Below are 18572 nucleotides of genomic sequence, written 5' to 3'. Positions count from 1 at the left end.
AAGGAGGAGTACATTAGATATGAACAGGTTTTTTTTAATAATCTTGTAGGGGTAATGACAATGTCAATAATAATGTATGTCTTTTCCTTTGATAGATTAAACAAAAAATATGTAATACTACTAATCATTATATTAATAGGCATAATGTTATTTAAACATTTTTTTATTAATTCAAGACATTTTATACATTTTTTGTTCATAAAGTTAGCTTTCAATTTTGAATGAAAAAACGGAATTACATTTTATTGGTGACAAAAAAAATGCATCTAATTGGGTAATTCACACGAAATCTTGGTTTCAAGATGTCAAACATGATTTACTTAAAAACATTTGCATCAATGCATTTCCTTTTAATTCATTAAAACAAGGTATGACATGTTTAAAAGCATTCATTTGCCATCCTTAAAAATTCTCATTACCGTAACAATTTAAAACGGTCAATCCCATAGCATGTTTTGCTAAAAAAAGCTAGGTTTTCATTATTCATATAATAAGACATTAATGAAGTATATTTTAATGGAAATTATACATGTAACATTCTTTTAAATGCAGAAAATTACCTGTATCGGTAATGAGAATAGAAAAAGTTGTGGAAACAGCGTGACAAGAGATATTAAGCTTTTAGCTTGAAAATTTTACGTAAGGTAAGTAACAAAAGTAATCTGTTAACCTGGTAGCCATTTGAAAGGTACTGATGTGTTTCTGCAAATAAAATCAAACTTTATTTTAAATATCTTTGTGTGTGTGTTAACAGTGTGTGTAAAAATGTTACGGAAGGTGAGAACACAAGTCACTATTTCTTCACTTTTATGACACATGAATATTCTGCCATTGATTTTTCTTTTGTCATTTGAGAACATCTAGCAGAACATCCAGTTGTTGTTCTTCAGAATATATTAATTTTACTCTTGTTTAAATTACAACATATAATGCACTCAGACGTGTTACGGTAATGAGAATTTCAGCATAAAAAGCAATAAAATACATAAATAATGAATACCTATGTTAAGATTATGCTTTGTGCAAGGTAGAGATCACAACTATGTTTATTAGGATAATTTTTTGTGTTACCAAATTATATGTTTTATAATTACAATCTGTACTGCTTCAGTGGTATCGTGAGAGTGACCATATGATACCAACAATACTCAGTAATTCCAGTGTTAAAGATGATTCATATCTCTGAGTGTGTTTAATATGACAACATCATCATACTTCAAGCAGAAGTGCTTTAGTTTCGGTAAGTAACAGCAGTCCAGCTGCATTTACTGTACAGTGTGTCCACCCCTGCAGATTTCATTCGTCCTGTGGTTTCTGTGGTGGCCACTGGGATCTCCTCAGAAGGGGATGCTGCATATCACTGTTGTTTTGAGGGTCCTGTACCCATGCATGTGGATCTGGTGGTGATTCCTGCTCTTCATGCTCAGAGCCACCATCTTCATCGCTAATGTTTCTAGTTGAGCCGTAAAGTGAACGTGAGGACTGCTGTGCTGAACTGGTGAAGCTGGACCTCAGATGTGAGGACCTGTACCCCCTCTGCTTCTCATTCTCTTCATCTACCACTTTCACAGAGGAAGAAACTACCTTCAGACTGCCGAGTGGCCTCAGAGGTATCGTTGTTCTGGATGAAGATCGCTGCGGGTGTCTGAACATAGAGCTGACTGATGATAAATTCATTTCTGGTTCATTATCACCATCCCCTAAAAACATTAACAATGTACCTGTTACAACAATACTTCAGATGCTTAAAATCTATAGTTTAAAAATACTACTACCAAAATTTACAGTACAGTATGTCATTTTTAAAGCCGCTCCCTCAGACAATGACAGATAAGTGACCAGTGCTTCAATAGTTAATGCTCTCACCAGCATGGCTGAATCTCCCTGGAGGAAGTCTGGAGTTCACGGGTAGAGATAAAAACTTCTGAGATGCTTTATTACCATGCTGCCAGAGCACAGAAGAGAAGCAGTGAAAGTGTCAATACAGTATTATTTCATATTTTTTTATGAAACACTGTGGTATAAAGTTGCTTATAGGTTGTACATGTTATCATTGTCATTGACTGATGCACTTTCTTAAATAAGTGTTGGCCTACTTACAGGGCTATGAAAGCTTCCGGCTCTGAGGCTGCGTCTTAAGCTTGTGTGTCGCCTTATTAGAATTTCTTTTGCTGTGACATCATTAGGTAATGAATGCTTATTGGTGTAAGACACGGTCTGTGAAACATAATGCAAAATATGAAATATGAGAATTTAGAACCAGCAAATTTAATTTCTACACATATAGCTAATAGCACCTTTTTTGGTAAATGTGAATTAACATAAATGACCAATCTTATCCATATAGGCTGTCTATGCTGCTTGTACTGTAATTGCTTGTAAACGTCTGTAAAATATTTTGACATAATTTGCTATGCTTGTATTGATTTAAAAACCAAATAATGCTGTGGATCGGAGACCCGCGAACATAAGGACAAAGAAACAAAACTGAATACGTTTTTTTTTTCAAATAAGATGGTATTACAAGATTATTATTTAAGAAAACTTTTGAAATAAAACTGAACAGTGTAAGGTCAATCAACCTTCAAATTTCTGGTAACCCTGTGATGTGCCGTGTTTGTTGAGACTGAACTAGAGAGCTGTTCTTTAATTCTGTAGTCATTTTTCAGGTGAGATCTGAGCTATTTAATGATGATTTTTTACTATTAGACAAATATCTACATTTGCTTTGATAAATATGAAATCTCACAGTTACCACCTTTATAATAATGTATGCTAATTGTCAACAATAATTGAAAAAAATACTGGCTTTGATTTGCTGAGTTCAGTTTAGCCTTTTGATTACTTTCACATCATATTTTTTCAGGTGTTGTTTCCATTGTTTTACTTTGTCAAAACTCACCCTTTGTCTGATCTTGTACATGTTCTTTGATAAGAGCTCATGCATATTTCTGACATCAGATGGCAAGACCTTCCTGGACTTGGAGGCATTCTTTCTCTCCTCACTATAAAAATCAGAACATAGAAACAAGTTAGAAAATCATTCTAATGATTACTAAAACTGAGTAAGCAACATAAACAAATATATATGGTAGCTGATTTATATGGGAAAAACAGTACGCCATAATGGGTGGTTCACTGTTAAATGCTGCAAAGAGGTAGAATATGCATGTACACAGTCATTACAGCTGCATTTTTTTTAACTAAAAAATCTAAACATTTTTATATCCTTAATATGTAGAATTTTGTCTTTACACTATTTTGCACAGACACAAAGTAGCCTGGCAGTATAAAGATGCATATACAGAGGACACTGAAAAAGAGACGTACTGTAATGAAATTAAAGAGGGAGTAGCACTGATGTCACCAGTCATTGAATCCAGTATCTCCATGGTGTTCTGAAGCTCCAGTTTCTTATACAGAGCCACAATGCTGGACTCGGGGCGATTATCACGGATTAAAATCTTGCGGATGAACCGGTTATTAAACTTCATGAACCTGACAAAGACATTGTTTAAAGAATCTGATCAAAATGAAAGAATCTAAAAATAATACCCGATATCACAAGAAAGAAGAAAATAGGGAGTGATGTAACATTGGTTTAATGAAATTGAAGGCAAATGTGTTATTAATAAATATTTTATTTAAAAAAACGCTGTTACAGATTGAGATACATATGATTAATGAATTGCTGGAATCCATGACAAAGCAGGAAAATGTCCTAAGACAGAGCTGCAGGACCAGTCTAACCAGTGACAGAAATGCTTGTAGAATGCCTTTAGGGTGAGTGAAAATGTCAAAATCTTGCTAAACCCAAAAGTGTGTTAACAGTTTAAAAACTGTTTTTAGGAGAATAAATTAGCAGATTCTACTAATATCAGCAGATATCTTTTAAAGCATGTGTAGTACAAGAATAGTTTGACTCCTACTTGTCTTTCCAATAGTAGTGACTCCATTGTCCACATAAGTCTTCAATGCCTGCAACAGTGTGCTCCATTAACTGAAACAATAGGCAGTTGTTGTAGTATCACTTCTGAACTAGTCTGCTTAAATCAAAAACAAGTCCTTGAAACACAGACAAAGGAAAATGATTATAACCACTGGAAGCATACCCTTTTGTGAATCTCCACATTGATGGTCTCTAAGTTTCGATTTGTCTTGCGGACATTCATTAGTTTTAGAAGAGGCCTTATAGTGATACCCTGCAAAGAGACAGTTTTTAGATGTATGGAAACACTTTAGGTTTCACTATTTTACAGTACACAATGCAGTTTGGACAGCAATTTAGCTAGCACAAGTTACTGCTAAAAATGGTAAACAAACACAGTCACTTGTGTTTTACAGGGTATACCTGAATAAACACTGTGAAGATGATGATGACAATCGTGCCTGTAATGAATAATTTCTTAGGACCGATGCTGTCCGGTAAAGTATAGGCTAGGGCGAAGGACACAGCTCCTCTCAGTCCACAGAAGGCCAGACCAAACTGATCTTTGAAGTTGAAAGGAATGGTGCGGAAGGGGTTAATAATCTGTGTCAGGACCAGAATCCCTAAAAATAAAATATATATTGTATTTATAAATTCATCTGGCATAACTTGAATAATTGTATATTTTGTTCTCTAAGGTAAACGATTGCATTAATGCAGTGATGTCATCATATGTTGTAATAATGTGATTCTCAACTGGTGGTAATAATCAGTCATGTTCATTGTTTACTAAAATAGCACAAAAACGTAAAACCAAAACCAAAATGTCTGTAAAAAAGTCAAATGTTGTACTACTTTTACTACATACTGCACATGCCTAAAAAGAAATTAATGTTCAAGTATCAAGTGTTTTCATTGAAATTTCAAATTCCAGTGGTTTCAATAGCCTATTAATCACTGCAATAAAATATATTGGGGTCAGCACAAACCATGTTCATCCTTTTTTGTGAGTGAACCCATATTTTATGTTGTCTGTATCCTATTTTATTGTACATTGTAAAGTTTTGTTTGTGAATTTATGGGATGAATGTATTTAATGCAGCCTGTTGCCTAAAATGGCTTCATTTCCCATTTAACATACAGCAGCTGATGTCAACCAAAACCAAAATATGCTAAGCATTGTCTCATCCCTTTTAAAAGTTGATAAGGCTATTTATTTTGCTATGGTTACTATCAGAACACTACCTATTCGTGACTGATTTTTGATTTGTGTTTAAAACCGCTACATTAATTTATCATTTTTGTTCATTTAAATAACTTTTGTAATTTATGATACAATATTTTACATTTATACCAATGAAGCATTACAGCATCTTTACAACTCAATTCCAAACCTAGGCCTCTCCAAAGCAGCGTGAACAACAGAGAAAAGAGGATGTATCCCCAGTTCCACTCATGGTCTGTTGTTATGGTAACAACACCCAAAAAGAAGAAGATCAGAGTTTCCGACACACTTCCGACCATCTTAATGACATGGCGAATAGTGGTGCAGGAACGCTGTGACACATTCTCCTCAACATAGTACTTCATGGTCAGTGCGCAGGTTACAATACTGAAAAGACAGGAGAACAACTTTCAGTTGAAATACTGAGAATTCCTGCATTATTTTGACAGAAGTCTGTCTGAGCATTAGGTCCCCATACTCACGCCATGATGCTAGAGATCGCAACGAGTTCAGCTATGAGGTAAGCCAGGTAGCTGTACAGGAAGATGATCAGAGGCTCAATCTCCCTCACCTTTCCAGTAAAGCGTGTGGTGAAGGCTGCCACAAAGCCGAAGAGCAGGCCGAAAAGCATCCCACCCAAACCCACCACAAAAAAGCGAGCAATGCCCAGAAAAACATCTCCGGCTTCCACCACATGCAGCTCTGCTACATGGTTGAAAAGATTATACAATACCTGAAACATAAGTTAGTGAGACACTTACTAGTAGCAAAAATACTATACAATTATTGCACAATCGATGCACAAACACATCAAATAATGACACAAAAAGGCAGCGCTAGAGTCCAAAGGTGATGATTAAAACAGCTTCACATCCAGACAATCACACAATGTTAACACACGTATGCACTAAGACTATTTGCCAGGTACAAAGCTAAATTAAATGTGTAAACACTAGAGGACAAAGCTCCATTGTGATTGTGTACACTGTTAGAAAAAAAGAGTACTAGTGACGGTACAAAAGAGGTACCCTAAAATGTAGTTTTTCCGTTTACAGAATTATTTTGTCAAATAAAACTGTGAAATTTCGTCGAATTACTGTTTTTTACATTGCAGTATTGACTGTATAACTTTTACTTCTCATTTTTTCTAAAGGGAGTGGAGATTATGTTCATACCTTTTGAAACATTGGTGTCTAACATGGGGTTAATGCCTGTATCAAATGACCAAAAGTTACCACTGTGTTTAGTTTTCAATTTCAAACAAAGACGTGAGTTGAAAGAAGATCTGCCATACGCTTCATACAAGAGCCGGTTTCTATAAAAGTACCAATTACTCTTTGTTGGAAGATGTCATTTTGGATCTTTGCCCATAGTCTGATACCAAAACACACTACTACATACGCATACACACTGAATAGGAGAAATATACATAGAAACTCTGATGCCTTAACACAGGAAAAGAACAGAGATCTGCTGTTCCAAGTAAAAATTTCACCGCTCTAGCTGAAACCAGACACGTGAAAATTTCCACAAGATTGGTTAAACATGGAAAAAGGAGCCAATTATCAGCCAGTGCACATAATCACTCACCACAGTAACAGCATCATTGAACAGGCATTCTCCAAATACTACAATATAGAGCTGCTCGTGGATGCTGATGTCCTCAAAGACAGTGAGCACCGCCACCGGTTCTACAGCCGAGATGATGGAGGCAAAGAGGAGGTTCTCCTGGAGATTAATGTCCTGCACACCAAACGCCTCGATCTGGCAGATGGCGAACAGAGAGATGCCAATGCCGATGGAATTCCATAAGGTGCCAACAACAGCAAACCATAGCACTGTGCCAAAATTCTCAAAGAAGGGACGAGTGGGCATAAAATAGCCTGAATCTAGTACAATGAGTGGCAACATGTATAGGAAAAACATGTTGGAGGTGAGCACCGCCGGGGGCTCCTCGTGCACTGAGTGCATGATGCCCCCCACGATGAGGCCAATAGAGATCAGCAAGCACGACTCTGGCACCCAGACTGTGATCTTATGGTAGACGTGGAAACCTATTTGAAAAAAATATATATATATAAAATGCAAAATGCATCATCCATATTTACTCCTAACCAAAGATTATGAACAACGTTTATTAAAATGTAGCCTAAGTCATGATTAAAGTAGGTCACACTTCCTTTTTTAGATCTTGTAAGAGTTTGCTCACCTATTTTGGCAAAGGAAGCAAGCAGCACCCATAGCGTAATCTCCAAGGGTATCTGAACGCGGGGGTAGTTCAGCGTAAACAGCGGTAGGGTGGATGCACCCGAGTCGGGGTGAGCATCACCCTTTGGGCTCCACTGAGGAAGATTAGATGAAGAAGTACCGGTAGCTTTGGGAAGCATACCGACGTTTGCTCCATATCCAAGCGAGAGAATCTCACACAACATTAAAAAGTGAATCGCCCTCAAATAAAAAACATAAGGCATGGTTGCTGTATTATAGGCTACCAAAAGTTATGACATGTTAAAAATAGTTATCAAAAGCACAAAATAAATCCTTGTATATTTCGAAACACTGCCATATTATTTTTGAATGACAAAAGTACAGTATATTAAGAATTTGCTATAGCTCACTGAACGTCGTTAGATCCACTGAACCGAGCGTTTGGCTCTACTCTGTACCTGGCAGCAGGTGTGTGGTCAGAGGGGCGTGAACCGATGTTGCATTTGTTTGGGTAAAGTTGCTTCTTAAGTAGTTTCACTTCCTCCATAGTGTTTATAGGAATTACTATATTCCTTTCTGTCATAATAAACATTTCAAAGTACAGCCCCGGGCTAATTTCACAAGGAAATTTTCTTGTAGCAATTTAATAATAATACAATTTTAATCACGTAAAATAATACAATTAAAGGGTAAAATATAAAGAGACAACTGTACAAAAGAATATATATATATATATATTTGGGTAGATGACAAATAAACCGCACATAGCCTATGTCCTATGGTGTGACAGCAAAAAAAGTATCATAGGCTAATATTATAGGCTAAATATAACTATTAATAATATTAAAATATTATTAACCGTTTGTTTTCTAAATTTTTTGCTGTCACACCATAAGACACTTATGGTACAGTTTATTTGTCAACTACCACGTTTGCAGGAAGTGATGAGATCTAAGAACTATAACTCCACTTTTAACCACTAGATGGGAGTGAAGGACTTCCGAAAGTAACAGCTTTTTACTGCACCTGCCAGACGTCCGTTTCGCTTTCCTTACAACGAATAACATATTCGTACAAAGCACCCTAACAGCCTCTCGATAAACAAACTCATTATTTACTCCTTCCTTTATATGCAACGCTTTCGCTAAATAAAGCGCAGCAAGACAAGTGGGCGGGGCATTGAACGAAACGAAATCTGACGTCGTACGTGTTGACGTCAAGACAGGGCGAGTCCAGAATGCAGAGCAAGTGGAAGAATAGCGGAGATCGCCGTATATGAAAACACTGATGTGCAGACTACATGAAAAACATGGAGCATATCGGCAACTGACACGTAAGTGATGTCTAAGTGATGTCCGCACTGCTTGTTTTTTAGATTATCATTACATGTCTGCCATTTGATAATACAAAAATAATCGCCTGGAAGAAAGCGGAAAGAAATCATTTTCCCTTAATGCGAATCGTCAGCTGTGATGTGATACGATGATTTGTGGTTAATAATTAGCTCTTCGGGTGGTTTATTTCTGAATGTTTATTAGGTTATTATAAGGAGTAACGGTAGACGCAGTGCTCTGTGTAATCGTCATCACGCTTTGTATTCCGTCATGAGTGCGTCAACACGATTCAATAAACTAGCTGTTCTGTAAACAGTTTTTAAGTGATTGTTTTCGGCATGATCTAACGATGTTCTTGAGCTTAAAACTAAGCTATTCATAAATTCTGTCATGGCTTTATTTACACTGTGCCTTGAGAAAGCATGAGCTTTCACTACGATGTTGACTTTAAGGTGACATGACTATGTTGTCTGAGGGCATAGTTCATAGATTCTTAAGCACGTGGATTAAAGGGATCGTTCACCCAAACATGAAAATTCTGTCATGAATTACCCAACCTCAGGTTGTTCCAAACCTGTTTAAATTTATTTGTTCTGTTAAACACAAAGAAAGATATTTAGAAAAAATGTTAGCAACTGAGATTTCTTAGGCACCTTTGACTACAATAGTAGAAAAAATGAAAATGCTAGTCAAAGGTGCCCTAAAACTAGGGATGCACAGATACTATTTTTTAAAGACTGAGTACGAGTAACGATATATTTTTTCTGGTACTCGCAGATAGGGTTGCGCGGTAAACCGGTTCTGGAAATTTACCGGTACATGTTAGATTTCAATCGGTTCAATACCAGAATTTTGTTTGTTTCAGTACTTGAAACACTGCTGTTCCAAAGTTCACTGCTATGCAACAGTATGCCACAGAACTGACGCAGAACCGGCAACATAGAAGAACAAGATGAATCGCTCTACATGCACTTTTGCGACCATTTAAACTGAGACACTGTGAGTGATTTATAACAAATTCGGCTCTTTCTACTTTTGCTGAGAGATGTTTAGATTGTTTTACAGTGTAACGTATATTCTACATGCTGCAATGCATCTGTACATCCCCATTCAACGGCATACATAGCATATATAACCTTATCTCTGTTCCAGACATCTCAGTTAGCTTACTAATCACCATGAAGTTCTCTTTCGCGTCTTATATATGTTCTTATACTGTCAAATACACACGCTGTTATGTCAAAAACACAAAAGGTTCACATAAGCACAGTCCGTTGTGTTTTAAATGTATATCCGTGTCAAAAAAGAGTTTGCCTTAAAGTGACAGTAACCTAATAAATCTGTGTCACTTATTAAAGAGAAAATGAAACTTTTGTAGCTTTATTTAGGGTCATTGCATATTTATTTTATACAGTGAAGACTGTGCAGTGTTTTATTTTTATTGATTATTCAGTTTTCAATTTCCCTAACCGAGAACCGACACTCGTTATCTGAACATTAACCGTTAACCGCTTAATAATAAATTGGAATTAAAAAAATACATGCTGCGTCTCATTTCGAAGGCTGCGTCCTCCGGAGGTCGTGTTTGTCCACCGCATACGCCTTCGCATGCGACATCCGGAGGACGCAGACTTCGAAATGAGAACACATCTACAGTTGACGAGGGTCTGTGACACGTTAAATATACAAACATTTTTTTCACAGATTAATTTAAACATGCAAACAGCAGCATAACGAATACATCAACAACAGCACCTGCATTCACATATTATCACATTTTCACGAACCTGCGGCGTTTTGGACAACGGAGAAAAACTAAAATAATATAAATCCAAAGCATAAAATAAACAGGCAAGAAAAAAAACTGAATTAATTAACAAATGATGACTAAACGAAAACACAGAAGAACCGGCAAAGTTTATTTCAGTCAGAAAGTTTTTTCATCAAATAAAAATAGCAGGCCTACCGCAATCCAAAGCTTGGAGTTTTTATTTAATAAAGTAACATGTTTACGTGTTGTGGTGACAGTCTGGAGCTTGTTGACAATTAGACCCGCGGCAGAAAACACCCTTTCAGATGGCAAGGATGTCCCGGGAATGTAGAGATAACGCCTCGGGAAGCGCGTCACATTTGCTTTCCACCAGCCTGTCTTAGCTAAACATATATAAATCCGATCTGCTCGTGTCTACATTTAAAACAAAGAACTTGAGCTTGAGCAAGGCTGGCAGTGGCACTCCGTTTGGAGGAGTAAAGCCCTGACAAAGGTGGCCTCAACAATCGGATGAATTACACGTGTCCAGTTTCATCAAGTGATTTGCGTGATCGTATTTTAATCTGTCTCGAAAATGTTTCGGAGGGCATTTACACCTAGTCGTACGGGTCTGCACGCTCCGTGAGTTAATGCTTAGCATGTTTTTCTTTCACCATACAGAAAACTAAAAGCATGTACGAATTAATAGTTATTTAAAAACGTATTATTATATTATTTTTATTATTAAAAAATATTATTAATATTATTAAACTTAAAATAAACATACCTTTTAAATCGTTTAACTGATAGTATTAACCGGTCAAAATTTTAACGATCGGTTAACGGTTAACCGGTCAATATGAGCATCCCTAATTATGATGATAAGTCTATATAACCAAAGCATTTTTCAGTAATACAGTGTAAAAGTGTACAAATAAAATAGTGCTATATAAAATATAAAAATAATATATAAATATGCATTACAACAGTTACAGCAGTTTCATGCAGTCTTCTTAATATTTTTTTCAAATAATTTGTTTTGGGGCTGGTTATTGATCACCTATGGTACCGATGTGGTACCGATATTACCGTTATGAGATTCTGGTACCGTACCGAAGCCAAAATTTTGGTATCAAGCCAACACTACTCGCAGATACCGATGCCGGTACCGATCCCTGTGCCTTTTTACAACACAGTGAGACTAATAAAAATAGAATAGCTTCATAATTACAAACAACTCCACCTTTAACACATTATGAAAAAATAAATAATTTTATGTACATTTCACAAACTTTTAAAGCAAATTTCACAACAAATTTCAGTCAGTTCTGTCACATGATGTATCGGTCTTTGGTATCGGTGCATTTTTACGAGTACGAGTACATGAGCTTAGTATCGGGCCCGATACCCATCCCTACCTAAAACTGTTTGTTTTCCTAAATTCTTCAAAAAACAATTATTTTTACTACTATGGTATTCCACGATGTTCTCGGTTTATAACATTCTTCCAAATATCGTTCTTTGTGTTCAACTATAAAAAGACATTTATACAGGTTTGGAACAATTTGAGAGTGAGTAATTCATGACAGAATGATAGTTTGGGTGAGCTATCCCTTCGACGTCACTAATGTTTAATGGAGGGTGTCAAAGACTTACATGCTGCTAATGATGGAGAAGAAAGTCTTATAGATAAGAGTCAATGTTGCTAATGCAAAGGTGCATTGCAGATCAACATAAGTCTGTGCTGGGGTGTGGATATGTGAATTTACAGAAATGAAAGAATCAAAAAGCATCAGCTCAAATTCCTTGTTTGGTCCACTCCATAATGTACAACGCACCAATCCATTTTCCTTATCATGCTGAAGAATTAAGCCAAGCAGTAAATCTGTGAACACAATGTTTGGCTTGACATAAACACATTTTACATTTTAGTGTCTAAAAACTGTGTCTCCATCCGAGTGCCTCTCACTGCAAGAGGTGCTTACCAGCCTTCACAAGGACGAATAATGAGAGGTAAAGGTTTGCCACATACGCAATCCATTGGTTCTTGGTCATAAAGTTCATGGATTTTCTCTTGGCGAGACAATAGCTGCCAATGGCAGGTCTTGTACTTTGGATGTCTGTTATTCTGTTATCTTTCCCTGAATTACACACTCAGAATACATGATCTTCTCATCTATGTTATGTCTGCTGTGCAGTTCAGTGTCTGTCTGCCCTTTCACTTTAACCTGCACGTTTTCTTCACACCGTTTGAAATGATATAAGTTTGTCCTTATACAGACAGAACATATCTTGTGTTAAAGATAGATAATGACAACGCACACATTTTAAAAAGTAAGATTGGCTGTTCATTCATAGGAGAGAGGAATTTTACTCAGCCAGTAGAAGGGCTGGAGATGAAAGGAGCGCATCCTGTTCTCACCCAGACAATGACTCATCACTAAAGGAGATGGCTGCTTATTACTGCTTCATCATGACTGCGTTAATTGCAGTTTTATTTTAATCCAATCGAATCAGAGATTAAATGGCAAAGCCTCCTTTTATTTTGTGACGTGCATAATTAGTATTTAGTGTATCTTTAGTCTTCACTTGAATAAACTTAAACCTATTGGAAACATTGAAAAAGGTTAAGCTCAAGCACAGAGGATAGCAAAATTCTCACTTGAGCTTTACAAGTCGCAGGCTCATACCATATTCATGTCTATAGCACAGACACCAGAAGCTAATGTTTCGCTACAGAAAACTTTTTCAACCCTTATAAAATTGCATTACAATAGGAAGAGCCAGGATATTATTTCATATAACTCTGTGTTCGACTGAGAAAAGAAAGTCAGATATTCTCAGGATGGGGTGAGTCAATTATAAGAGACATTTCATTCATCGTTCGGTACGGCCTCCACGGTTCAATACGTGTAAGTGAATTGCGGTTTTCCGGTTTTGCGTTTAAATTACTTTAAATAATTATCACGTATTGATATCACGCAGTGCATGTGGAAATAGGCTAACTTCCGTCAACATATCCAACGTGACCAACTGCTTGCACAAGGAGCGCCCGCGTGCCTTGCAAACATGGAGACATTTCAGGCGCTGCGTGATATCACTGCGCCTGCTGCGGCCATGTTACGGCAGCAAACTTCCTTGATTATTACGCCGGAATGGGAGTATAGTTCCTAATCATATCGGCCTAGAAAATCGCAACTTTGACCTCCAAAGACTACAACGGATAGTCCGGACTGCTGAGCGAATCACTGGCACAAGCCTCCCCAATCTACAAGAACTGTACTCATCCAGAGTGAGTAAAAGAACTTGCAAAATCACTCTGGACCCCTCATACTCCGCACACGTTCTCTTTGAACTGCTGCCGTCTGGTCGGCGCTACAGGGCACTGAGTACCAAATCAGCCAGACATAGGAAAAGTTTCTTCCCTCAGGCCATCTACCTCATGAACAGTTAAATGTTCTACTGTGCAATAAAAACACGTGCAATACACAACTAAATACTCATATTTATTATACATATGTTGTTGATATAATATTCAGCTATCCACATTCCCCTGCATAACTTGTATATAACACAGTATAATTTGTATATAGCACATCTGAAAATGTATTGTTGTGGCATATAAATCGCTGTTCACAGACTTTCGTTCAGCAGCAGGCCCAGATGGAATCTGCAGCTTTTTTTCACATAATCTTTGTGTATTTGGGAGGAAAATTCATAAAATGGATTTAAACATAAAAAACATAAAGAAAAGCTTTTTATTGTAACTAACAGTTCAAATAAACATTTTATTTGTTGAAAAGAGTTTTCTATCTGCTCTCTTACCTCCAAATAAATGAGTATTCTGTAATATGATAAAAATAATGGAAATCATGTTAAGTCATGTTAAATTTCAGAGATGAGAAATTGAGCGGAGGAATAGAGTGGTGGCATTTGAAGGAAATGTCTTGCATGAAATACAGAAGAACATAAGAAGCATGTTTGTTAGTCTATGAATGAAACACTTTCTGTTTGTTCTTGAGTCATTTCCATTGATCGGTGTTGAGTGGGGAGAGCTTGAGTCTGCAGAGTGTGAGAAACACTGTGAAAAAGATTAGCCAGCATGAAGCAAGAGAGATAAATATAGGAGAAAAGCAAGGCCCGCGGTAGTGTTGTCAAAAGTACCGGTACTTCGGGTCCAAGTCGGTACCTAAAAATAAAAAAGTTGTCGGTACCTAATTTTCATAAAACCCGGTACCGCCGTCCAGGGTCAACCGGGTACTGATGCTGTGTCTGACAGGTTGTCAGTCGGAAACTTTTCATAGACGCAATAAGACGTGATGAGCGGATAAGCGCAGCTCCGATCCACAAGAGATGCGCGCAGAAATACTTCAGATTCAAGTCATATCACGAAGAAAACGAACAGAGTTTTGTGGTGAAACGAGGAAGCATCCGGATTTAAGTTAACAAGTTCAAGCGGTAAGTTTCAAATTCTGTTCGCGTTTGCATTATGAATATTGTAGCATATGTTAAATTGAAAGGTTACATTAAAATAAACGTCCCTGTTTGCGTGTTAATTTGTTAGCGCCAATGCTAATCCAGTCAAGTGTCTTTATTACCCATTTAACGCTTTTATAACTGTAATGGGGAAAAATAAATGGGAGGACAGGGTGGGGTTTACAGTAGAGCTGTCACGATTATTAAATAATCGTCTCATCGCGATTGTTTGACCTCATCGCGATGGTTTCAGATCATCGCAATTATTGCACATCTCAATAGAAGACACTAGGGGGAGCTGTACTGCATCTTCATATTGCATATTTTATTGTATATATTGTAACTAAAGCATGGTAATACTTGTAAAATGTACCACCACAACACAATCACTTTAAAAAAAACTAATGCATATACCATAAAAATAACCTGCAGTACAATTTAATGTTATTTCAGTGTGAAAACCAGTCTACCAAAATCTCATTAACATAGAAGTAAACTTTTATTGTAGTCTTGCAAGTGAGAAACAAACAGACTAGAAGCTTTTCTATGACTGATAGCATTTTAATGGTGGCTTCAATTCACTCCTGATCAATTTACTTAATTTACAAGTATTTTACGGTTGTATTATTGACCGGTAAAAGCCTAAACCTTAAGTATGATGACCCAATTTTCTATGTTTTCCAAGAAAAGAACATAGTCTTTATATTCAGAACAATATGGTCGTTTCAAAGCTGAATAAAAAATGTATGAGAATTAAAAGTCAAAGCTCTAAAACAGACAATAATCGACATAATCGCAATGATTTATTAGACAATTAATCGTCAGCCAAATTTCATAATCGTGACAGCCCTAGTTTACAGTACTATTTTATTTAGGCCTATCTGAAATCTATGTGCTACAAAACTATCATACTAACTGTATGACTATGCAATATATAACTCTATTAGGTTTAAAAAGCCACATTTAAACTAAAGAAAAATATATCTGTTGCATTTATTATTTTAATATACAGTTACCTTAATGTAAGTAATCTTGTGTAAATGCAGTATAAAAACGGAGGTTTGTTTTAATATTGCATATGCATGTTTGTTCAGTCAGTTGACTTACTGAAGTTTATTCTATTTGTCTTATACAGCAGCAGACTGAGGAGGATGTTCATCAGCATCAGCAGAGAGCACACAACAGTTTCAGCAACAATTAACTTATACTTCATGTATACAAAATGGCATTGCTTTCTATACATTTATATTAACAATGAGCTTTATTAATAAAATTGTTTCAATTAGCATGTACTGGTGTTTTGCTTTGGTACCGAAATTGGTACCGAGAACCGTGGAATTTTACTGGTATTGGTACCGACTACTGAAATTTTGGTACCGTGACAACACTAGCCCGCGGTATTATTTATCTTGGTATGCTTGTTCAAAAAGATGAATAAGAGCATTGGATAAAACAAAACATATGTATTTGATTATCAGAGGTATTGATTATTTAACCCGAAAGAAGAGGTGACAGATCTGTAGCATGCACCTAGAGAAAAGTTGCTCAAAATCTTGATCTTGAAAAACAGTACAAGACATTGTTGAGGTCGTCTAAAATTCTAAAGAGAAGACACATGGTTGGTTATTGAGGTCTGTTTCTCAAGAAAAACAGAAACTGAGAAACAGAAGTCCTGTTGTAGACATTAGGCAAGTAGCCAAGGGCAACTCTTTATGTGTTAAGTGTTTTTTTTCTCATTGGACATACACGGCTCTGCTGAGGTAATGTTAAAACAGTTTGTTAACTGACAGTCCCAGAAAGCTCAGCTGAAAGGAGTCAATCCCACTTCCTGATTAAGCAAAAGGTCAGGATGTGGTTGTGATTTGTGAAAGGTGGAGGAGTGTTTGGCAGACTGAGAATCGACAGTTTTGAATGAGACTTTAATAGGAGGTCTGTATGTGGAACCTAAATTTAATTTAAATTAATTTAAAATGTATTTAGTGCTTTTTACAGTTTTGCTCTGCTGCAAATCAGATTTATGCAAAACACATCTATGCAAAATACATTATATATAATAATGGTGTTATTAAGTTGAGATGTTCATTAGCACTTTTACTTGTTAAAGATTTACATTTATGCATTCGGCAGACGCTTTTATCCAAAGCGACTTACATTGCATTATACTATACATTGTATCTGAGTATGTGCAATCCCCTGGGATCGAACCCATGACCTTGGGGTTAAACACGCAGTTTCTGCCAATCTCATATTAATAGGGGTGTGACGAGATCTCGTGGCATGTAGGGATGGGCGATATGGCCCTAAAACTCTATCACGATAATTCCTGGTATTTGTTGCGATAACGATCAAAATGACGATATATCCATAACACCATCCACCGCTGTTTTTTTGCATCAAGTGATAGTAGCTGTATGTAGTCTAGACCCTCATAAAAACAAATATTATCAAAAAGTAAAACTTACCCCAAATCAAACAGCTCCTAAAATATACCTACAGTATTTTTGTAAATATAAAATATAATAGTGAGATTCGACTTCAAAAGGTTGTAGTAAAGAAAAGTTAAATGAACTAAAGCTCAATAAACACATCATGTCATACCTAAAATTGTATATATTCTATTGTTGGGTGGAAACGATCGATCGCATCACGCTGTCAATCACTCTCTCTTGAACTGTGTGAACCTTCTCTTCTCACAGCAACATACACTGAATCTGTCTATGACTCGCGCTACAGAAAGAGAACAGAAAAATGCAGATAAAAGAAATCTAATTAAATAATCCATGCTTTATACGCTCATAAACATATTTAAAATAACGTAATACAAACTCGCATTTGTACTGTATGTAAACAGGCAGCAGTGCTGTGCACGCTGTGTCGCTATGAAAGCACATGTGGGCGCGAGCTGCGCACGGGACGCTCCATTCATCCTGTATATAGGCAAGAAATCATATTAAACAATTTGCGCACACGCGCATAACATCTAACGAATGTTTAAATAAATACTTTTAGCCAAACTAAATGTTGTGGTGTAACGTATTATGACTATCAACGAATACTTAACAAACGAATTAAATAAAACGAAAGTGAAACTAAACATTAACTCGGATGCATCTACAGTGCCAACCTAAACGAGATTTAGAGCTCGTCTTTTAGTGCAAACTCTTTCTCAGCTTCACGTCCGCCCTCCGCTATACCCGTTTTCGCTTCACATATGAGCTGTGAATGGGTCTCACAAAGAAATACGTCATCAACTAGAATTTATCGTTTATATCGCGGGAAGACTAATTCCTATCGTGTGGGGAATTTCTACCGGTATATCGCAAACGATATAATATCGCCCATCCCTAGTGGCACGAGACCAATCGGATCTCGCAAGAACACAATATCCTCATGCAATTGGCCTCAGTGCTGGGCTCGAAATTGCGACCATTTTAGTCGCATATGCTCCCTAAATTTAACCTGTGCGACCTCAAAAGATATTTGGGAGCATTTGTGTGAGTGCACATTTTGTTGTGGTGCGACCTGTTTTCATTACTGTACAGAACACGCTAATAACGGCACAAAGTATGTGCGTGCTGTGAACTACAGGACACCTGTCATTCATATAGACGACGTGATTGTCCATCCCGCTGCGCTACTTTCCCACAGTTT

General features: G+C 36.8%; 2 protein-coding genes across 3 annotated transcripts in view; one reads left to right on the top strand and one right to left on the bottom strand.

The window, feature by feature from the left end:
- Positions 1-54: 54 nt before the first annotated feature.
- Positions 55-7816, bottom strand: slc9a2 (solute carrier family 9 member 2). The gene is made up of 12 exons (XM_057335363.1): positions 7363-7816; positions 6744-7207; positions 5636-5886; positions 5323-5540; positions 4352-4551; positions 4113-4202; positions 3930-4000; positions 3331-3498; positions 2903-3005; positions 2101-2217; positions 1867-1945; positions 55-1700 (listed from the first exon to the last, which is right to left on the bottom strand). Exons 1-12 carry the CDS (start codon positions 7622-7624, stop codon positions 1297-1299), a joined length of 2427 nt encoding a protein of 808 aa, XP_057191346.1. The 5' UTR covers positions 7625-7816; the 3' UTR covers positions 55-1296.
- Positions 7817-8559: 743 nt separating this feature from the next.
- Positions 8560-18572, top strand: part of inpp4aa (inositol polyphosphate-4-phosphatase type I Aa) — a 30622-nt gene continuing 20609 nt past the window's right edge. For both annotated transcript variants that reach the window (XM_057335362.1, XM_057335361.1), the window contains exon 1: positions 8560-8694. The gene's annotated coding sequence lies outside the window, so the exon portion shown is untranslated. The remainder of the gene's footprint in view (positions 8695-18572) is intronic.

The sequence above is a fragment of the Triplophysa rosa genome, linkage group LG6 (genome assembly GCF_024868665.1).
Source record: "Triplophysa rosa linkage group LG6, Trosa_1v2, whole genome shotgun sequence".
Classification (NCBI taxonomy): Eukaryota; Metazoa; Chordata; class Actinopteri; order Cypriniformes; family Nemacheilidae; genus Triplophysa; species Triplophysa rosa.
Note: the sequence above shows the minus strand (reverse complement) of the source record. Positions and strands in the feature narration are given on the sequence as shown.

Coding starts and splice junctions, on each gene's coding strand:
- slc9a2 (XM_057335363.1), bottom strand. CDS start 7,624: ATGCCTTATGTTTTTTATTTGAGGGCGATTCACTTTTTAATGTTGTGT. Junction 4,203..4,351: donor TCTTCACAGTGTTTATTCAG/GTATACCCTGTA, acceptor GTCTCTTTGCAG/GGTATCACTATAAGGCCTCT. Junction 2,218..2,902: donor TGTACAAGATCAGACAAAGG/GTGAGTTTTGAC, acceptor TATGTTTCACAG/ACCGTGTCTTACACCAATAA.